Consider the following 24539-nt stretch of genomic DNA (forward strand, 5'->3'; position numbering starts at 1 on the left):
AACATAACATTTATTAACATTTGAATTGCAAATCTAGTTTTCAAAACTGCCTTCGGTTACGAAAAATTCGTTTGACAGTCTTAAAATATCCTTTGTATTGGTGGTGGTGAAGGGCGGGCGTTTTGGGGGCTGTCTTTTGTTTTTGACGTTCGAAAAGTGCTGATTTATCAGCCTAATTTGAATAAACGATTTTGAGTTTGAGTTTGAGTTTGAGTTTATTTTGCCGGGAATTAAAAATATATAAAGCCCTCGATTCCATTACCTCAGTTGTTTGTTAAGGAATTTTCCTCGTGTTCCTGCTTCAAACTTGTGTTGGTTACAATCACGCTTTTGTTTTTCCTGTGGTAAAGCCCTTTACTTCAATAAATAATAGGTTAAAACAGCAGGTTTCTACGGTTTTATCTGTTGAAGAAGAAGTTTCTAGCTAAAAAGTTGTGTATTTCCTTCACCAAGAAATCTTCTATAATAAGGTCAAAATCAATCACAAATTCAAATATCAGCTTGAAACTGAAGCAGTGGTTGCTATATGTATAGATGTATGCCGCTTCTTACCGATCCTTTTGGAAAACAATGGTGAAGGCCCATGTTCAGCAGTGGACGTCCTATGATTGAGATGGAGGTAAAACTTCGATAGGTCTGCAAAACCTATAGATAGAAATTCTCACACTGAGACGCATGCTCAGCTCATTTAGAATTACCAAATATAAAATCCCTATACACCGAACAGTCTATCGAATTTAAACAGTACAAATCACGGGTGCATAACGGACTATGTATGTAATTATAAACAACAATAGCTCTATAACATTGGGTACCTACCATCACTGATTACGTTACGCAGTAGATGACACCATAGACTATTGACAGGTCACGTACCATGACGAAAGAATACGTTTGTTGAATTTGTAACAAGGTCACATTGTTCTGAAGACCATAGGAATTGTAGGGACATAAATATGTTGTGAAGGTATGTTGTTCTATGGTGAAGAAAATTATTTTATGGATTTTTTAGGATTGGTAAAATTGCTAGTCAATTTGGATCAAGAAACACTTACAACTTTAGAAGTAAGCAGATTTTAGAACTCTTTCTGGTAATTGGTGCTACGTTGCCATTTTTTCATGGAATATGGTGAACAAAATATTTCGTATGCTGGTATTTCAGATATAAATAAAGTCGCTTGTAGTTGATTTTTAACTAACGTGTAAAAATACAGAACTAGATGTTTACTATACGTAAGTACATCTTTGAACAGCGATCTATGATATACTTATGACTAATATATCTCTCATATAACTCGTGACTAATATTGAACTCGTATATTTATATGATACCTCTATGATGGCGCAGTACGGATGCTGTGTATTTCCACACAAGCATTAATTTAAGTTAAGTAGGTAGGCACTATAATATCATCCTCCGAGCCTTTTTCCCAACTACATATGTCTGCCCTATCTAACCTCCCCAACCCAGTTACCCGGGCAACCCAATACCCCTTGGTTAGACTGGACTGGAGGAAGGTACATAAATATAATATAACTAGCTTCTGCCAGTGGTTTCACCCGCATCCCGTAGGAACTACTTCCCGTACCGGAATAAAAGTAGCCTATAGCCTTCCTCGATAAATGGGCTATCTAACACTGAAAGAAATGTTCAAATCGGATCAGTAGTTCCTGAGATTAGCGCATTCAAACAAACAAACAAACAAACTCTTCAGCTTTATAATATTAGTATAGATGATAAAGGCTGCTGAATAAGAATTTTCCTTCGATCCATTGCGTCTGCAATGTTAACGTTAGGAAGTCTGAAACCACAACATTTAACTGTCACTAATAGTACCAAGCTTTAGTCCCATTACCAGTCATCTAACAGCGATTTTCCGCGGTTTCACTCTCGTCCTGGGCAAACTATTTCCCGCACTCGACTTTTTTATTGTTTTCAGTAAATTTAAAGATACCACCTACTCCTTACCACTTCAAAACGTCTATTAAGTTCAAATAATTTTCCCGAGGTACGTTAGTCAGTTAGTTTAACGCGTAGGTACTAGCCACATACAAAACCGTGTGAAAAGGTACTTATTACATGTCATTGATGAGAAGTATAAACAATATTTTTTTCCTGTTTCACTTGAGTCATTGCAAACAATGGTAAGATGTTCTTATTCATACGAACATAAAAAAAAAATATTATTACACTGTCAACTGTAAAATCACATCATCTTGGAACTTGTCGCTTCCATCTTCAGGAAACTATATATTTCATATATTAACAATAATTTCAACGAAGTTCACGACGTGCCTCCCAGATATGCCAAAAAACGATTGTTCTACGGTTCAACTTTGAATTACGTAGAATATACCTACCTGGATATAGTGTGATGAGTGGCATAAGTAGGTTAAAGATAATTGTGGAAAAGTACTTAATGTAATGTTTAATTCCATGGATTGCCTTCTATACACGAACTCATTATACCTCTTCGTTTTTATGTTGGTGAAGATTTAAGTTTCTAATCTTTCACACTCTAAAAGCCGTTTTAATTTTCAGTAATAAACTGAAGTAAAACATTTTACGAAGAGTGCCAACAGTTAATGCTTCTAGAATGTTCCAACTTTCATAAATTAATGCTTTTTCTGGCTTTGTTTCATATATCTTAAACTACGGTGTATTTTGTTGTTTATTTTTGAGAGTCAAGAACGAACGATATTCTTCAGATAGAATTAAAAAATCCCGTTTTTTGGTGCAGTTGACAATTATGTCAGTCAGTACCAAAAATTCTATATCACATTGAAAAGAACGATGGGCGTTTTGGTACCCTGTCCAACAGTGTTGATTCTAGTACCATTGCGTAGGTCTTGGCAAGCCAAAAAATGTTTACTATGACGACTAGTCCCAATTCCTTGTCCATTTCGCGTGACATCGACTAATAGAATGTATAATGTTCATAAATCATCAACGTAGATGTAGTTCTTAAATCCAACTGTATTGAATAAAAACTGGTAAAGTAACAAAAAAACAAGAATTTGGCCTTCTTACAATGTTTGCCTGCCCACTGCTTTAAAAAAAGTCTGTGTGCAAACCTTTGCAGTTCACGCAGAATATAGCTTATGTATTTGATGAAAGTCTTTCAGTATTTACAATCAATTAATGTTTAATGATTATCGTGTTTTAATAACAGGTTTTTTTTATTTCATATAATGTGTAGGTACATGGAAGCCAGTATGTTTAAAGATAGTATGTAACTAAAATGATTAGTTGTGTTTTCAGAAATGTTTTGAACTTTTGTCAAATCAGATGACGATTATGTTTCCGTAGTATGACTCCATAGACTATTACAACCTTTAGATTATAATAGAGTGTATCTCAAACAATTTAAGATGTCTATTAACTGAGTTTAAAATTATTATACTGACGACATATGCCTCTTAATGAATTTGCATATATGGATGACATACTTGTTCCTATGTCGATTTAATTTTTATCGTTACTCGGATCAGACAGCTAATTGAGGCAAGCCCCATAGTTTTTATTATTGTTCACGTAAATACCTTTCTAATGATATATCATACGTTACTGTTGGAGCGGGTACCAAATCCCATACAAAGTGCCCATTGTCCTTTACAGCCGTCGACTGCACAAAACATTCAGTATGACTCTAAAACGGGTACTATAACAAATATGATATTATAAAATTATGTCAAAAACTTTTATTATGAAAATAATGCTTCACCAAAGCGGTTTTTTTAGTCAGCTGCGTGGGAATAGGATGTCCTGGGCTTCCTAGTGCTAAAACGTGTCATGATAAAACAGTCCAAAAATATAACTGACATTGATAGCATGAAGCTAAGATGTTAAAGTAAATGAATAGTACCTATATAAATTCTGAAAATTGGCATGGTAAAAATAAAATGTAAAATTCCTACTATGATGACGCACTTGAAATCGTCCTTTTCAGATGCCTATCTTCCATTAAGGGGCTGAATGCCGAAATTGGCTTGTCTCAAACAATTTTTTGGCCAAATCTTTACAGTTTTTAACGGCAAAAAAAAGAATCTTGAACATATTTCTGAAAACCCTGTTAATTTCAAAATACGTTTTCGAAAAGTTTTCTCGATACAAAAAATTTTAAACTTACCTCTAAAATGATCTTCCAACAAAAATATCTGTCCTACTTCTTAACGTACATTGATACAATTTTAACATTAACGAGTCCACATGTAAATACAGAACTTGGTTAATTTCTCTCTGGTACGTATTTACGTACCCGAGAGAAAGAGAGTGTTTTGGGTGCATTCAGCCCCTTAAAATATATTCAGACTTTTCTCAAACAGTTTTCCTTAAATAAAACACGACTTTCTTAAGTAAACACACTGATCAAAGCGTATGTACAGCTAGCTATATTTCTATGATTTAAAAAAAAAATAGCTGACATCAAAAACTTTTACTTATTTGGAGTTTCGACCAAGTTGTAAGGATTTTCCTGTGCGGAAACCCATATATGTCGTCTATCGTACCTATAAGTATGCAACATAATGTAAACACAATTACATAGGTATATTGTGTTCCCCATATAAACCATAAAACTTATCGAACATATATGTACCCATACCTAATTACACCTACCTATTACTTATCGGCTCTCGCAAGCATGGAGTGAAATGTACGTAATTTATCTAAAATTAGCAATAGGTTGGCAACAAGTTCTAAATTTAATTATTTACTACGCCTCGTTAAGCCAATAAATTCTCTTGATCGAGAAAGTTTGGAAACTTTTAGTATAAGCATTTTTTTTATTTTTCAGCAAAATTGGTTATTTTTTACGGCTCGTTATAGTTTTAATTCGAAACTTTGCTTTATTTGACAGCACATACATTAACAAATATTTAATATCATTTCAGTAACCTATCCGAAGCCATCTCGTAGAGAATTCTGGAATGGTTAACTAGCACCATAAAACGGTCTATGAAGGAATGAAAAACTGGATCAATTTTGCATGTATGTGGAGTGGTTCCAGCACGTGTTTTGTTTTTGTGCATTACGTCAAGCGGGCGCCCACGATATGTAAAACATACTTTATTAATTATTATTACAAACTGACAAGACAACACAAAATTCACTGCAAGGAAAACTTGTTTATATAATCAGCCATACTCGTTTTTCATATTAAATATTTTCCTTCTATAAGTAGCTGCTTTTTCTAAGACGCGAGAGTGTGACCTTTCGTGTGCAATTTTTCAAATACTTACCTTATTGATTTTTTTTTTTCATATTCTTTGCTCATATTTAAATTTACTCCAGACTTTGTACTCAAATACCACGTGAACAATAGCAATATTCAACCAAGACCTGACGAAATGATTTAAGTATCATGTTTTCCTTGCAAAAAAAATCTAAATGTTGATAATTCATATTTCATGATACATTTGTATGAGCATGCAGAGAGCTAACTCTATTGCATTAGTGCTAATTCATTTTTTATTGGTGATGGTATTACGAAACTGCACCTGCTTTACAGATGCAACTGTGAATCACCATACTGCAGTATATTTTAGTGTACCATTCGATCAATTTGCAATGCAATAACCCTTACTTACTGAACATAGTAGCAATCAATCATTCTGATAAGAGCCGATCTATATTTTGTTTCGACCCCTGCCATCGCACACTTCGTTGAAGAAGAAACTTTTGAGAAAACGCTTTTATTTGGAAGTGATTCTTGTGTCTAAGTAAGAATTGCAGAGGTCGATTGATTATAAAGTTAAGAAACGCTTGGCGCTATCAGCTAGTGGATGGATGACCGTTTAGTCAGAGTGAGTTGCTCCGTGCTTCGGAAGGCACCAAAAATTTGGGTTACCCCGGTGACCCGGCTACCATTTGAACATCTCTGACATAAAGCTTTATGGGTAGTCAAAAGCCAGAAAGTCTGACAACGAGTCATACCTAAAGTTATTGGTTGCCCGGGTAACTGAACTCTGGAGGTAAAATAGGCAATCTCTCTATGTAAAATACTAGAACTCAGCTGCATCCATTTTAACTGAAGCCAACTCAAACATAATTGGGAGAAAAACAGCCAGTTGATCATTTGGAGATTCCGCCCTAAAATACTAAAAGGTAAGTTAGCTGATTTGGTTCTTATCAACCCAATTAGAAGGAATTAGGTTCTCGTCAGTCGAAGCCTGCGTTGAATACGGTCTCACCCGGACCTGTTTTTTTATTATTATCTTAGGCGCAGAACTGCCAACGGTACAATACGAAAGCTATTTGGAAAAACTACACAAAGATGCATCCTTACTTTTGGTATTTATAATATTAATAAGATATTGATATCAGAACACTTTTGCGAATAATTCCTTAAAACTTGAGTAAGTCTCTATAGCCATGCCTATTCATTGTACAAATTAGATACAAAAAACATGGGACAAGGAAAAAAAACAATACCACATAGGTAACCTTGAATATCTTGGTTTGATATCCTGGCCAAAGATTTAGTACGAGTATATTTCTTTAGTTGGACTGTGCGGTGACCACGCGTTTCGGATGTCATCAAGGAAAGTTCTCATTTTTTTTATTCTTCTCAAATCTTTCTTTTACAATCCTTTTTTGTTAAACGTCCAGTTCTAAATAATAAAATATATAAGTACATATTGAAATAAACATCTGGAAAACTTTGAATCATTCGTTTTCCTCTTTTACAGGTTGTGAAAACATGACATTCTAGATTAAGAGTTTCCTTATACCAAGTTCATAATTACTCAGCGCGTGATTTAAAAGGAAATAATATAATGTTATTAACCTTACAGGAACTGCTTTATCAATAATAAATGATTGCATGTATTTTACCCAAGACTTTAAGTACTAAAAAGTGAGTATTAAGATTTCGTCGTTCTATTTATCATTAGATGGATACCAAACCAATTGTTAATGTCTATTGTAATCAATTCTTTTGTATTGTCTATGTAGGCACATACGGCTTTACTCTTTCTAGCAGCCCATAAACAGCTGCAAGTAACGATGGTCAAATGATGACAGTATGCGCTCTGACGTCGTAAAATACTCGTAAATATGCTTCATGGTATTAAGCGAAGTCCTTGCTAGTGGTTAATGTACAGTCATAATCATTAGTCATACAGACATTAAAATAATTGCACCAAGACATTCAGTGCCATTTAAATCTGAATTTTAATCGATCTCAATATCATGATTGCTAATATTTTCTGAAAAATTTCTTCTAAATCAGAAATTTCTTACCAATTATCAAACATACTTACTTCACAAACTGCTTATGTCAATAATCAAGGCTTTATGACTGTAAGTATGTACTTATGTTGCTTTCATTACTTCTCAGGATAACAGTTACCCTCTTTAAACTTGCTAACTCCTGAAGTAGAAATGTTTATCTCCCGATGTAGGTATCTTTATTACTGTACACACCCTACGGCTTGTTTAATTCAGGAACGTTGATGACTAAAAAAACCACGGACTGTCCTCAATAACAAGCGCGAAGGGTTGACCCTACGTTACGTGTAAATGCGTTGGTCGGCGTCATGCTGTCGGGCGGGCGCGCCGCTGAGCGTCTCAGTATCGTTCATCCATAGCTTGAGCTCAGTCGTTTGCCGTGATTCTAACAAACACACAAGAGAAAATGGCCCGATACGGATTCACCGCATTGAACCTCGCCGTCTTATTGGCTTTATTCGAAATTGGTATGTATTTTTTTTAATTCTTAATTTTTTTTACAAAAATGAAAATTTTTAAACACTTTTGTGTGTGACTGTATGTTAACTTCAAGTGTATATTTGAAATGCTTGAAAGCAATTGAGATTATTGTAACGGTTATCTATTATCATCAACGGTTATTTATGCGGTTTATGCCTAAGGTTTTTTAGTTTTATTCCAATTTTATAATGTAAAAAAAAAATATTTGGAAGTATCCGCTACATTCACATAAACACGCAGGAAACACAAAATAACTTGTTTTTAAATTTTGACAGTATTTAAAAACTTTAAGCTCTCGTATTCTCATTTTAATAGCAAACTATAAGTTCCTTAGTTCCTATTTATAAGTACACGAAGGACCGAGAAATTGGGTCAAATGTTTGTTGTGGGCGATAGCACTAATCTTGATTCAGTGGCCTTTTTATTAGTCATAAATTTTATTTTTCAAAATGACTTTTTTATAAAAAAAAATTTATTAAAACTCAATATAATTCTGTTCAACAAAATTAAAAATAAAACATCAGTAAAGACCACCATAGATTATTTGAAGGGCAAAAAAATGGCACACGAATTCACACGATGAACGAAAAAAAAAACAAATGACTGGTTATCAAGCAGCTTTTTTTAGACATTTTATCACGCGCACCGATTAGTTTTTTATTTAAATCTATGATGTCATCGTCGCTTTTTTTATAAAATGAAACATTTATTTTTAATAATATTTTGCTACTTAATGATTTGAACTGTTTTCCGAACTATCTTTAGTTATTATGAGTATGATTATGCACACCGCAAACTTGACATAAACTTAAAAAAAAAACTACGTATAATACATAGGGAAGTTGGAGCTGCATACGTAGTTACTTACAAATGTTTTGTTCAAATAAAAAAACTATGTTTTTTTTCGTGCAAACGCTTATGTTTTGATAAATTAATGTCTCTGTGAGATCAAGGTAAACAACAGTAACTAAGAGTGAACCGATTATGTATTCACAGTTAATAAGGCTAAGGCTAGACACGATGAAACGAGACTAGAATTTACGTTCTTACATTAGCCTGGGCCTTCTGTCTGTCTGACCACAAGGTCTTTGAAAAACTGACCTGTTTTAGGTTCAACAAGGTTAACTACATGCCCTTTTTCAAAAGTTCTAGACTACGTTACAAACCACCATACAGAAAAATAAATAGAAAGGAAAAGACTTGCAAGTCACTACGAAGCTAAATACTTAGATAAGATACCATTATCTAAACTAAACATTTTTGTATGCAATTAGCAAACATCAGTGCAAGTTTAGAAAAAGTTTACTTAAATCGCACAAATATTGCGTTACTTATCTACACGTGCCAAATATGCTTAAAATTCAAGTAAATCACGAAAAAACAAAATACTTATGTTTCCTCATACTTCAGTTTAAGGTTAACAGTCCTACACTCATTATTTTTTTTTAAAGATGAGCTCTCATTTGTTTTAATGGTCAGAAGTCATGTATGTCAACACAAAGCAACAAGACAAGTCAATTGACAAGTCAATTCTACATTGTTGGTTTTATATGGCCAGTACTAAATATTGTCCATATTTGTAAATGCTTAACAGGCAATATAACAAGGTTATATAGCAGTGATATTATAAAGATCTATCTAACAAAAAATGCAAAGAAAACTTGAAGCAATCAAAACAGTATATGGAGCGTGAAAATGAAGTATACTACTGACTGAAATAGTTTAGAACGGAATGATTGAGAACTAACTTCAATGCCATTTCATGACAAATCTGTAAACATACGAACTGATATAAACAGTAGGCAGTGTGATGATCAAGGAAAGGTTACATGCATAGCTGGAATGTTCAAGCCCATATCAAAAAGCAAATATTTCAAAAGAATGGGTCAATCCAAGACATGTCCCACGAATGCTTTTGAGTCATGCATGACCAGCTCCTAAACCTCGCGGGAAGAAAACTTTTCTTTGGTTTTCCTTGAGCAGGAAAATCATCAGATGACCAACTGTGGGTCCATCAGGAAGAGGTGTCAAGACTTTTGCTGCAACTTTGTTTCTTCTGGAGCCCCTTATAAGGGCCACGGTCACTCTTCCCAACAGTCCTAGGAATGCATCAGCTTTTCAAGAAGATGACATTCAAACCACATGTCATTGTAAACCTGTGGATGAGAACAATTCCCGTTGGAACGTTTATTACCTCTTCAATCACGCTTTACCGGCTGAACGGTTTTGAATTTGGCACACACGAACACTATTACAGTAATATTCCAGTAATGGGTTCTCGTAAGGGAATTTCCGATTGCTTTACGGTCAACAACAACACTTGTTTTTATGGTAGTTATTAGCTAAGTTTATAGTACCTATATTTTGAAGTGGAAACCTTTGTTATGAAAAATACCGGTAGCAAGACAGAGTTTAAAGAGGGACCACATTGGAATTCATAATATTCATAAATATTTAAAAAACATTACTTAAAGAAACATGTACTGACATAAACATCCATGGGAAAGAAAGCTCTCAATAAGCAAGCTGAGCAATTTTTGGTCAATACTAACCTCAAACGGCCCTACAATGCCATTGACATAATGTACAATGCCTACAACATAGAACTCAAAGAAAATCAAGGTGCTAAAACAAATGAAGGCTATGTTGTGCAGTTGACGAGTTGCTATGGCGACTCAAACTCCATCAGCTAGCCTAGTCGCGCCAAGTAATTGCATTGTCACTTACATACCTGTATAAGCTCTTGGTTCGGAAAACGGATTGCAAATTAAAAGTCCCCGCATACGGCAGACTAAACTGTCGGCCTATACGTGGGCTGGTAGTTGGCTAACAGTTTGGCTTGTAGATATCGGCCAATTATGAAATTAAATTCGTTCTATACACGTGTTTATAATAAAGATGAACGAAAAATGGTTGGAAGTTTTCCAGATTTTTTACGATTTTGCGCAACATATACACTTGTAAGTAAACTATGTACGTAAAATGTTTTGTAGACATATAATACGCCTGACAACAGAATTTTGTTCCCGTTTTACGACCTGATACTGTCATGGATATAAAATGTCCAAATGGTTGGAATAGTCTTCGAGATTTGTGAGAAGAATTGAATTCGCAGTTTATGTCCTTGTTAAATATTCCACGCTACAAAAAAATAGTGATAAGTAGGTACCTATTTGGTAATAGAGAAATTTGTTATCAAATCAAATCCACGAAACATTACTCCCCCAGGAAAACTCGGAAAAATCCAATAGTAGCTTGTCTCATTACCTTAGTATCAGTTATTTATTTATTTAATCGGGTGTCACTAACACGCCAAAAGCGTCGTTTTTAGGTATTTGCAATATTTGCTAATGTTGTCGATCGTTCCGTTTATAAGTAATGAGAGAATAGTGAACGATTTATAAAAAGTGGCAACAGGGAAATCCGGAAAATAATGTTCTTGTATTCTGCAAAAACAAACTCAGCCTTGTATCTACTAATATTCAACTCCCACAAGTTTTATAAAAGCAAATGTCACACTATTAGAAATTAGTTTTTTGTAACCCAATCACACTCGCGGCGCGTTTGTAACCAATTTGACAGAAATAGGTCGTGTTCCAATTAACGCATGCGAGCCCATTACTTCCGAAAACATGGTGTTACGATGTTAATGAAAATATTACACTAATAGCTGGTCAAGTATTAATTTCGTCATCAGCTTTTTATCGTCCAACTGCTGGGTACAGGTCTCTCACAGAGAAGGATTGAGCGTTACTCACCACGCTTGCTTAATGCGGGTTGTTGATTTCAGACTTTATAGTCCAGGTTTCCTCGAGACGCTTTCCTTCACCTTTAATCAGTCATTGGTGTCCAAGATATACTTAGAAATTGATACAGAGTTAGAAAAGTTGCATTGGTACTTGCCTGTCCTGGAATCTAACCCAAACTCATAGGTACTTAAGAGACCATGACCACTTCATTTATAAACAGTTTTATAGGACCGATCTTCTTTTATTTTTTCTTCATAAAGACACAGTTGCAAGATAGACAGACGTTACAAAGTCTCATAGCACATTGTATGCGTTTACGATTCCAGAGGAGGGCAAAGTCGTTCCATTGTGCGGATCTGAAATAAAAACTTTGACATAAAAGTTAGGATATAGACAAACTATGTAGACCAGTCGGTATGCAAGAAACTTATAAGCATAAAAGAGAATAAGTCGATCATTTAAACATTTTTTGACAAACCAACCTCGAAAGTACAAGTACAATTTCCTTGAATTTCTTTAATGTCTAAGTAGACATGCATATCTTCTAGTTGCACTGACGCAGGTTAAAATCAAGTTTTGTATGCAAGTAAGCAAGTTTAAAACCTTAGTCAGGCAATGTCATACCAGCGTGCAATATTACCTACAAACAGTTAAAGGCCGTAGCACACTATATACGGGCAGAAGGACATAATGATGACACAATAAATCAAGTGTGTCCGGATACGTCCAACCTTTTCAAACAGGCACTTATGTGTAATGAATTTTATAATTTCTATCCGCATTTAGAATTGACAAGACTTTTGTCGGATATGCACATACCTACACGATAGTTGAGCAAAACATGATCAAAACGCTCAGCCACAAGTGAACTAACGAGGCATTTAAAATCAAAATCAAATTGTTTTTATTTCTTTTAAATAAATAAATAGGCCTTTGCAGGCTCTTATGAAACGTCACATTAATTGCACGGTTCCAAAAAGTTGGTCTCATCGAGAAGAGCCGGCAAGAAACTCCATAGACACTTTTTAAAACGAACGTTCGACGCTTACTTGACACATCTGTCTACGATTTTTGGTTTTTAACAAAATGGGCTGATAAACAAAAAAGGCTTATTAGGGCGTCACCTCTGGATTTTGGCGATGGTTTAGGAGTACCTACTCTGTCTCGTCATTTTGTTGTCCATTTAGGTACGTGACCAGTACAAATTAATACTAGGGTTGCTTGTACATATGTTATGGACCATGTGATTAATTCGGGCATTATTTATAATGCCCGAGCATTATGCATAATGTCTAGCTTTATCGGGCCAAGTGATTAATAACTATCTTAACTTCATTATTTATTACATTGCACGGGCATTATTATATTGCTACATGACAGTTGGGCAATTTGATAAAAAAGCTATATTTTACGCGGTGCGAGGGCGGGGAGGGAAGTATGCTTGGCGTGACACGCTTTGACCAATCAGAGACCACCATTCAGCGTTCGGCTCGTGTGGCGAACTGCAAAGATGTTAATTATGCCAAATAATGAGTCTGATTGCTTAAACTTTAGTGTGTTTTATAATAATAAGTCATTTCTATAAAACAAAGATAAGTTGTAATTTTTTTGTTTTAAATTTAATTATATTTGATGTTATATTTTTAAAATGACTTTCTTTAACTTTTAAATGCAAAAACTAGTGGATTTTTAAGGCAGAAGTCCTTCATAATTAATCAAAATCATGAGGCTGATTATTGAAGTTGTTTAATATTTACTTTATTTTATGTTAAATGGCAATAACAATAAAAAAATTGAAATTAATAGCTTTATTTGTTATACAAGAGTGCAAAGTTGCTTTTTAACCGTGGGCTCAATTTTGACGACCGAGCAAGCGAAGGATTCTAGAATTGAAACACGAGCGTAGCGAGTTTCAATAATTAGAATCCTGAGCGATAGCGAGGGAATCAAAAGAGCACAAGGTGACAAATCTTTGCACTCGAGTGCAACACATAACTTTTCACTCATCGAGTTAATTTCTAAACTCAAAAACAGAAAATGGCACTTACGTCATACATGGCAAATTAAAAAGATGTACCTTAATAGGTATAGGTTATAGTTTATTTATTTGAAAACTCAGTTTAAAAATGAAACGAGATTAAAAATCTATTTAAAAACAATAATAAAAATTACTTAATTAATTTAATAATTCTTTTAAGCAGTATTTTATTTGTTTAATATGTATGTGTTTGAAAAGTCTTACAAACATTGTCACAAATGGAGTATTGCACACGATGTTCTAAATTCAAATCACTTTGCCACTCTAGAGGATATAAACGACGAGATGGTGCTATGAAAATATGTTTGTATTACTTTGCCCAAAAGGTCACGGGCAATATGTATAGTGCCCGGTCAATTTGATTATTTGAATATTTTTTATCAAATTGCACTCTTATATTGGGCATTTTTCATAATGACCGGGCATTATGTATACTGCCCAATTTATCACTTGGTCCATAACACATATATCTCGAAGTAAACACATCGATATCGTATTTAGTATCGATGACGACATACCTGCATTAGATCATGGTTATATTTAGTCTAGTTAGTGTCACGTATTCACCGTCTAAGGCGTCGTCCTAATTGGCAGCGATCGCGCGATGGCGCGATGCGTTTTTCATCTAAGACGTCGTCCTAATTGACAGCGATTGTACGATAACACGATGCGTTCTCGTCGTTCGATGAGTTCAAACATACAGATTTCATCAGAGTGTCCTATTTGAACCTCGCAAGTGAGATAGTGAGATCGTGAGATGAAAAACGCATCGCGCCATCGTGCGATCGCTGCCAATTAGGACGACGCCTAAGGGTCCGTTCAGACACGTTGAAACACGTTGTAAATCGAGTACTTAGTATTTGTAGTAAGGTTTATTTTTGTATGTACACTGCTTTTGTCATTACGAATGCTCGAAGGCGCTCGGTGTGAAATAATAAGAGGAGCCGGCTTACCGTACCTTTTCTTGATGTTTGGCTCCGTTTGCATGCTCTTTAATGCTCGCGCAGGCGATCGGCTCCGGTCTGTGTAAAAAGAAAAATGCGCGACGATGCTCTCCGAGCCGGTCTGTTTGAACGGACCCTAAGGCCCGAGTTTAACTGACAAAATGAACGTCCGTTTTTCTCAAAACAACTGTTTAGTATGAAAATTGAACGTGAAAATTCGTAGTAACCTGCTTTTTAAAGAAAACTCGTTTATATTATTGGTGAACTTGGCCCCGAGAGCTTCTTTGGCCCATATTATGGTAAGAGGAACGTGACCGAACACTAAGAAAATTATTAATATTCCCCATAATTCTTTATGGAGCAGGGTTATGGCTCTTTTGGTATATTTTACTGTTATTCTTGGAAAATATTTATTATCTTCTTGCAAATAAATAAAAGTATATATGTTATTGTTTTTATAGTCTTTGACGTTAAGACTACTATAAAATTGAAAGAGCCAAGAATAGTATATATAGTATGTTTTCATGTCACATCTATCACTATATATTTTATGCTTTTGTGTCTACGTCTTCCTAAACTATTAATCCCGTTAAGATGAAACTTTTCCAAACTGTTAAAGGCTACTGACGATGCTATACTTACTGCTCAAAAACGTATTTAGATTGATAAATCACTCTAAACATATAAAACTATATGTTAATAAGACATACATGGGTAGTTAAAGTTTTTTCTTATTTTTCTTACATAAGTACAACACGAATAACCTACGGAGAGGTAAACAACGATAAATCAAAACAAGTTATTGCTTATTTATTAACTAAAGCTAGTAGTTACAAAGATATATAAAAGTTACAAGTATAATTAATCATTTGCAAAGGTGATTCATACAGAAGTTTTTCCGTTACTCGTTCTATTGCTGTTATTTTCATCCATCAACCAATTACGTTGTGCGCAAAGCGATCCCCACTCTTCCGCCGAGAGCTCATTATCCGTGCCGTTAACTATACCAAACATGCTATTTTTCCTTGAAAATTAATATGTAGCTGTCAACTGTACAAACCATTCGGTTCCCCTTTACCATTGTTGGTACTGACTGACGGACTGCACCAAAAACGGCCAGACTTTACTAGGGTAACGCTATACCCCTTAGTCAGATGGGTTGTCAGACTTCCTGGCTTCTGATGTCAAATGACAGCTTGGACTCACAGTATTAAAGGGCAATCCGAAACCATTATGACATATGTATGTAGATGTACCTAGGTGGGTAGGTAGACGTAGATAGGTATCTACGGACTGACTGCATCAATTCCTCCTTCCTTAAGGGAAAGCTTTCAATCGTTTCAGCTTTAGCGTGTAAGCGTAATACTTATTTCTCAACCAATTACCGGCTGATATAATTCTGAATTCAGAAAATAAAACGTTTAGCCAAGTCAGTTAAGAAGTTTTTCCTAGGGCATGTAAGCTCGAATATGGCTTTAAGTCACAGACAATCCATGAAAACGGTTTTACAGAACATATGTATAAACATGTGTGTAATGGCACTTGCTAGTAATAAATAAAGAAAAATAAAAAATAATTTTGTGGCGCTTATAAATCTTACTTCTTACCAGGAATATCAAAATGACTTCACGTTATAGCCCCAGGCGTGACGCAACATTATAGTTGTACTTTTTCTATTGTATGACACCGAATTATTTTGAGTACGAATGGGACAAAAGCAGATGTGTGTCATCCTCGTTCCGCGATTAAACATACTAATTTATTCGCACAAAAATAGTGGACGCAATTCTACATTAGATTCAGAAATTACCTAATTGTTTGACGCCCGTTTTATCATATTTTACCGTGTGTTTTTCACCACTCTTTAAAATGAACTTCAGCTCAAATATGCCAAATCAGAATCACATACATCGTTAACGCAATGAGCGTACCGAATTATTTTTCCAATAAGCGTTCCATTATGATCTAGTTTATGATTCAGAAACTAATAGACCATCTATTATGCTGAAAAGGTTCAGTAATTTACTTTAAATTCTTCTTTGATTAGTCAGAAGACATAAAGAGTAATTATTACCACGGTGCCGAGTGATAAACATAACAAATGCACTTAAAAATTTGGACAGCCTCCAAATGTCGTAAAAATGCGCTACGCAAAACTACTGATTTAAGCTAATTTATGAATAGGTAATGTCACTCCATTTATTTAAACTAGATACTCTTATTTTTTTGTTTATTTTTCATTTGTTTTTACTAACAAAGCTGCTTTGTGACTTTGTTTTGTTATTGTAAAGTCACTTTGACTTTGTAAACAAATGACTTAGTCTATGGTGACCATAATTTTCTTAATAGGCTGGTACATTACAAATATTATTTTTTAATAGAGGGCTTTTAAAACTAAATACTTTATTGTAATGCACCTCTTATTTGTGCATCATAACATGCAGATTGAAAATGCAAATAAAAACCGGCCAAGTGCGAGTCGGACTCGCTCACGAAGGGTTCCGTACCAGAGCAAAAATTAGCAAAAAAAAAAAAAATATTTTATTCTAGTTTTCATTATTTGTTATTATAGCGGCAACAGAATACATCATCTATGAAAAATTTCAGCTCTCTAACTATCACGGTTAATGAGATACAGCCTAGTGACAGACGGACGGACAGAGGAGCGAATACAATAGGGTCCCGTTTTACCCTTTGGGTACGAAACCCTAAAAAGAACCTTTTTTTCATATGACTAAGTCAGATAAAAGGCTGTAAGTACCTAACTTCATGCTCCACTCGAGTAAACATAAAAATATAATTTTGTACAAACAAAAGAATTGTTACCCAAAACGTGTGTCTGATTCTAATCTTATAACATTAGGCTATGGGAATAACAATATTCATCTTAAAATTCCATCTATTTGCGAAACATTATGTCATTGCAAAGTTACGCACTTGTATGGCCTTCACTATACATATGTAGATAATAATAATAAAGTTTTGCTGGATACCAAATGATTTATTTTCCATTCACAAAGATTATTTATAAGGAACTTGTTTAGTACCTACTAGCGTAGTAACAATTTAATAATCTGTGCGTAAAGTGTAAAAGTCTTTAAAAGCTACCTTTTTTCGTCTTTCAATAAAATAAAATAAGGACTAGTTTATCCTAAAGAGCTTTTTACTCATTCATACAGCAGTCTTGTTGATGTTTTTTTTTTAAACTAAAACTGGTATAGGATCTTACGTGGTTCGTCAAATGTTTTACTCGTAGAAATAACGAAGTTATTTACAGCCAAATCGTGATTCTACCAGAATGTTTTATACAGAAACGAAGAACTATAGTTACAGTATGTTTGGTGTAGGTACATGTTATACTAGGTACTCACTTTCCATCAACTAAAACCTATTGTTTGCAAACAAACGTGTAAAAAAAGTATCACTTTGCCTTCGAGAAAAAAAACTCGTTTTCCTCAAGGTGAACCGTGTGTTCATGGCCCTGTTATATAAATGGCGTTGCTTGCATGACATCACCAGTTTGGAAATGTACCTATAGTTCGTACTTGTTACCACATTTTCTAGGCGTACATGGGTAAATATTGTCATAGTCCATTGTAAACATGCCATTATTATGGGCCTTTTATGGCATTATACTCGTAAGTAACGTAGCTTTCGGTTCGTGTAACATTTTTCTAAATCGGTTTAGCAGATCCAACATTAGGTATCCCTCAACAACTTATTACACCAAAACTTATAATAGGTACCTTATAATAAGTAAAATAAACATAATTATAGAAAGTGGAAGTTTGGCTGATTATAAGAACAGAGTAAAACTATTTTTAGATTTATAACTGGTTGAATGATGTATTTTTTAAAGGTTAATGCGACAGCAGTTATCGATTGGCTAAAACCATTTATCTCGGTGATGTTGCGAAAGTTTTTAGTTTACTTACTTATCTTTGACATCATCTACCTATTTAATTAATGAATATTTCTGTTATATGTACGTATATGTATTTGGATAAACTTCTTTTTTCTTCTTTCACCAGTGATAAATCGTATTCACAACTACGAACCCAAAAGTCTTCAAGACTAAATTGAAGGTATAAGTCATTGCACTCCTTAGGTAGGTGTAACCGCACTAACAAAACTAAATTAATCCAATTTACTGTTTAACTAACGTCTTAGACGTGAGTGGTGACTAAAAGACGGCCTTTGACCTGAAATGATCGCGAATATTCTACGTAATGAACTGGGTAGTTTCATGTTGAGGCATAGTGTGGGCAAAGAATACCAAGACATAGGGTCCGGTATTTTTCTAAGTATCTACTCCGTCATATGAGCTTTGCAGTGTCATAAAATGATCGCTACTCCTGTACGTAGTAAAGGGGTGTCAGACTAGTACTGACGAATATTCCACCCGTTTCTTCTGAAGTCTTTTGTTCTCCAGGGCCGCATGAACGTCAGGATCACCGATCCCTCGAAATATTCAAACTCAAACTCAAACTGCAACAAGTTGCTACCTAATTGCTACCTTCCAGCAGTTGATTTTTCATCAATTGTCGAATATTTCCGCAGGCTTTCGAAGCTTAGGCTTACTCAGAAACAGCTACAAGTGCACTAGTAATTCTAATAGTTGTTTACCTAAATACTTGTAAATTACTTCAATAGTATGTAAAAGTGTTTATTCATATTTTTAGTTACATGAGTCATTATCATTGGTGCAAGAAGTATGTTATTTACTTTATTTTTTGTGACAATTTCTTGCACATCGCAACTAGTCCAACAACTCTAAGATCAGATATATTTGTATTATGTCACAAACTGAACTAAAATAACTGTTACGTTTGCGTTGTTAAATAGAACGTCTATTATTAGATACTACGCCCGAATTATCGACGTACTAACCAGAGCAACATACCGAGAAAATTATTTACTATCTGTGAATTTTAATTGGCAAGCATGGAAGTAATTTATTAAAATGCTGATATCGATAACGGAATTGGTCAGAGAACTATGTAGTTCGAAACACATTGTGAATGACAGAGTTAGAACTTAAAAGTCAGTTTTGTGAAATATACTTTTTGTGGCTCACTTGATTTGGTTGAGAGGCTTTTTTTTTAACCTTAATCATTGTCAATCAACCAAAATCTTAATCATGGCACACCTCTATATTATTCATGTTTAAAAAAAGGCTTGGCAAGCAAGTTGATTGGATCGTGAACCAAAAATCAATCAGTTGTAATCATATTTCGAGTACCTTCTTCAGTTTAAAATATTGCTTTTTGCTATTAACCTTTATTTGAAATCCATCGTCTCATGCTTTCAAAGACTAGACAAGGAGCAGACTGGAATCGTACTAGAAATAAGGTTACGACTGAAATGACAGTCGTTTCGCAGAAAATGCTGACATTAAGCCGCAGCTAGTTGTCTAGAAGTCGACCCCAATACTAAAAGAGGACTAGGCTTGAACATAACAAAGTGTCTTAGAATATCTGTTTAGTTATTGATCTGTTTTTCGTCCTCAATAGATAAGTTTTCATATCACGGCAATAAAAAGTTCTCTCCCTTTGTTGTTTTCTGCGACACTAGATCAATTTTATGAGCTTCATATAACCCTGTGGATGTCGAATGTTGTAATTCGAGACTCTATTATTCCAGAACAGTGAGCAGTTCTGAAGAAATCTGTAATCGTGGATAGTTCGGGATAGTTGATCATTTATATTTTTAGTTCGACGTTGATGATATTTTTAGTTTTTTAGTGTATTGGATATTGTCAGTCGGAAAGTTTAATCTGTTTTGTATTTGAACGGTAACGCGATTAGATCATAATTTATAACTTTTGCTGAACTTATACTTCAGCAAGTTTATATCTAAGACTATTTTCGGATACTGGGTTTAATGTAAAATCTCCTACAGTGAGGCAATAATGATCAAGCTTGTTTGAGTTTTTTCTTTCATTATAAATCAACGGTATCCATGTCACATATGCACTAGTTTATACATTGTTCCTTGCTAGGTTTCAAAACCGCACGTTCTTATCGGAGCCACCATGACCCGTTTTCACAAAAACGGTCGCTCGTTTTATTACAAGTAATTTGTACCAAGAAAATCCTTTTTCTTTTATAAGAATTTATTCTACGCATCCTAGATAGAGCTGTTTTAGATAACTATTTTTACTTTTGTTATTCAATCCTTAACCGACACGAGGACGCTGTTCCTTCTATGACGTCATACTTTATGAGGTCACCGTCATTTCGGAACCATGCGTATCTCCATTTATTACGTTACATTGGTAAATTGGCAAAATAATTTGTAGCCCAACATTATTATTTAAATGATTGCCAATCTTCGCAGAATCAGTTTATTATTCAACTAATATCTTTAGTTTTTTTAAGTTTGAAAATACTTTCTTTAAATGACTGTTTCATCTTTTTCAGGATCCTGCCTACATTGTTACCAATGTAATTCCGAAACAGACCCGGCTTGCGGAGACCCCTTCAAAAGCACAAAGCATCAAGTGGTACGTTAAAATACTTATTTAAGAATCTTTCCCAGAGCTACCCAGAACATGGAAGTTGGTGATGATACATCCGCGGATCAAAGAGCATATAAAAGTCGGTCCTGCACCTAACTTCTCTCTCATGCCTGATTGCCTTTCTTTCGGACTATGCGATTGAAGAAAAAGAGCACCCCTGTGTCCTGCAAATTCTTAATCAAGGCATAAGGGCGTACAAATGACATAAAAAAACATGTTAATAATAATCAAATAAGGACACTGCTCTTTTCTCAAAAAAATCTTGTGCAACTTGCAACACGAGATTTTCCATTACAGCCTGTATGTTGAGTACTTACCCTTTTATTAACGGAGGCCATTGTATCCTTTCTAGGACTGCATGACGCAAGACTCAATTAACTACAACACTCTCTACCTACGCTCCGTGCTGCCTGGTGAGGTGTTCGGCAGTGTGGTCGGCGCTCCTAGATACTGCCACAAAATTGTCATGCGTAAGTACTGTTTCTTGTATTATCTGGGATCTAGGATCTACAAGATGAGCTTTAGGCCTCGGCTTCGAATTTTGCGGGCAGCGGGGCGGCAGCGGCGGCGGCGCGGGCGGTCACCGCTTGACTGGAGTGCACCGCTCGTTGCCCGCTCCCGCGCCGCTGTATTCGAGGGCTGGTTCATTTGATTATACGCGTAAGATCCTGCCGCTCTCGCGCCGCCGCCGCTGCCGCCCCGCTGCCCGCAAAATTCGAGGCCAAGGCTTAAGCGTTGCTGAACTTTTCTTGAGGTGATTTGTTGTATTTTTCAACACTCTCAACTTGGGTGTGGATTAATTATCAAATACTTTGTCAATGGTAGATTTATTGAAAACACAAAGTTTGGATCAGATCGAATTACTTGCTAATAGGTTTGACACATATACTCACATCTCGTTTAAGAAACTAGGTACTTGTATAGATAGTAAGTTAGCTATTCACTTCAACAAATTCTCTCATCAACACTTTTTCAGCTTGAGAAGTGCAAGTCAATCTCAATTTCACCACGTATGTTGAGCTATACCTGCGTCTACTAATGTTCATGTATTTGTTCTTACAGAGACTGGTACGGTAGTACGTACCTGCTTGGACGCGAACCCCGCTGACATCAACCACACGTGCCGCTCCCTGGAGAACTCCTCCAAGCTCGCCAACATCGACCCCACCAAGAAGATCAAGCACTGCAGCGTGTGCGACAAGGACAACTGCAACGCCGCCACCTCCCTCTCCTTCTCTCTCCCCCTCGCCACTCTAGCGCTTATCGCTTCCTACTTGTTCTGCAAGCAATAATATCTAAACAACTTCAAAGCAAGTGAACAACTATTGGTATAGCTTAGGCACCTTCAGTGTACCGCTTGCATTTGTTCAAAAAGGTGCCAAAATCACAATTTCTACGTTCACCCCAAAAATAAGCAGTCTGCAACCATTGGTCAAGCCGAAAATGCCTTTTATATGAACATCGGACCGTCCAATCGTCTGTTTATTTGCTTTGTGTGTTTATTTAGTGTTGTATTTAGGATAAGTTATAAAACGTGGCCTAAACACGTTGTGTCTTATAAAAATAACTGACACCGTTATGAGTACCAAAACTATATGTAACCAATATATTGTTAGTGTTGATAGCAATAAAGATAATCTGTACCTGGGAATTGTTAAGTAGTTTAACCAATTTTAAAAGGAAACTTTAAAATAAGACACTTGTTTTTAAATGGTGTTTTTATTTAATGTATTAACCTGTCTATGTATTTAATAGAACAAACACTATTGTGGAAAAATTGAACTGTTTATTGCATGAGGTAAATAGATTAATAGAATCTTACAGCTGTAATGTGTACTACATGTTAAGCTTACAATTTTGTGTGATACACTCAACATTGTTATCGAGACATTAAATAAGAAGCATTTATGTATTTATGTATAGTTAAAGGCCGTCCTTTTAATGTATGTATGTATTTTTAATAAAAATTAAATAAAAACAGCTTTTTTTATTTTTACTAGTGATAGATGTTTGTGGTAGTCAAATTCACCCGTGCAGATATTTTTTAAATACCATAAAAAATCGTCACGAACGCGAATAAACGTTTTTATTTTGATTTTGATTACTTATAACTATTGAATTAAGGTGCATGACAGATAGGTACCACTGATGTGCAGTCTACCGTACAATCAATGCAGAGCTGATTTACTGACATGATTAACTTATTAATTAAGGTTTTTACATTATTCTGGTTCTTCAGGACTTAAAAACTGTTCCTTATCCCTCGATTCTTAAAATATACCATTATCTATTAAGCGGTATTAATAACGATACCTACTCGATGATAAATCATGAAGTGTGCTCTTAAAAGTTAATAATACACGTGGTGTTTAAACTTTGCAAAAAAAAACTTTATATAAGCGACTTTAACAATGTACTTACCTGACACTTTCTTCTTAGTCTGACAAATACTTTGATGGAAACTGTATCAAAATCGGTACAGAAAAACGTGATAAAATAGGGCTCATACACATACAGGTTAAACAGAGAAGCTTTTTTTGAGGTACCTAGGTTAAAAGTACCTATCAACATCAAAACATGACAGTTCTTATTTTGATGACATTCATCTGCTTGCATCATTTATTTATAATATTTTTTTAATTTAAAGGATTTATAAAGTATAGTTAAGTAATTATGTTTTTGGGCATACATAAGTCCAAAAATAACTAGTTAAACTTATTAGTTAAGAGTACATCACCTCATTTAAACAGTGAATCATGTATTTAATAAGAACTTTACTAATAAGTAATTTACTAAACGATATAAGTAATTGATTGCGATTTAATCGATTGCGCCCTAAACATTGTACATGGTGTTTGAAATAAATATATATGGATAAAATTTAATAAATGTCAAAGTTTCTTCTAACTAGAAAGCTAGCTTCCGCCCGCGGTTTCACCTTCATAGATCCTCATATGTCCTTCTCCCGGGCATAAGCTTTCCCCCTTTAATTTTCAGCTTCAAAAATCTATAGATAATGTAGTCATCACAAGCAAGAAGAAAGGAGATGGCTAAGTTTTCAGAAAAAACAGAATCGACAGCAATGAAATATTTGGGTTCATTACGATAGACCTTTGATGGTGCCAAAAAGACCGGCCTGAAATCAATGGGGTACAGAAGCTATAAATATCATAATATTATATTATCACAAAAATAGGTTCTGTTGAATTTATGTTGTTTTTAAAGATTATTTATATCAACGAACATAAAAACTAGGTACACTAATATTATACTAGCCATCTTATATACTCCTTTTATGTACTCTCTTATGTACTCTTCTTATGTACTCTCTTATGTACTCTTCTTAGGTACTCTCTTATGTACTCTCTTATGTACTCTCTTATGTACTTTTCTTGTGTTCTCTCTTATGTACTCTTCTTAGGTACTCTCTTATGTACTCTCTTATGTACTCTTCTTATGTACTCTCTTATGTACTCTTCTTAGGTACTCTCTTATGTACTCTCTTATGTACTCTCTTATGTACTCTTCTTAGGTACTCTCTTATGTTCTCTCTTATGTACTCTTCTTATGTACTTTC

The 24539-nt window shown here is 34.9% G+C and overlaps 1 protein-coding gene across 1 annotated transcript; it reads left to right on the top strand.

Moving 5' to 3' along the window:
• Positions 1-7542: 7542 nt before the first annotated feature.
• Positions 7543-22940, top strand: LOC124639176. The gene is made up of 4 exons (XM_047176414.1): positions 7543-7698; positions 20865-20947; positions 21315-21432; positions 22025-22940. The coding sequence occupies exons 1-4, from the start codon at positions 7638-7640 to the stop codon at positions 22252-22254; spliced, it is 492 nt and encodes a 163-aa protein (XP_047032370.1). The 5' UTR covers positions 7543-7637; the 3' UTR covers positions 22255-22940.
• Positions 22941-24539: the final 1599 nt, after the last annotated feature.

The sequence above is a fragment of the Helicoverpa zea genome, chromosome 18, assembly GCF_022581195.2.
Source record: "Helicoverpa zea isolate HzStark_Cry1AcR chromosome 18, ilHelZeax1.1, whole genome shotgun sequence".
In the NCBI taxonomy this organism is placed as follows: Eukaryota; Metazoa; Arthropoda; class Insecta; order Lepidoptera; family Noctuidae; genus Helicoverpa; species Helicoverpa zea.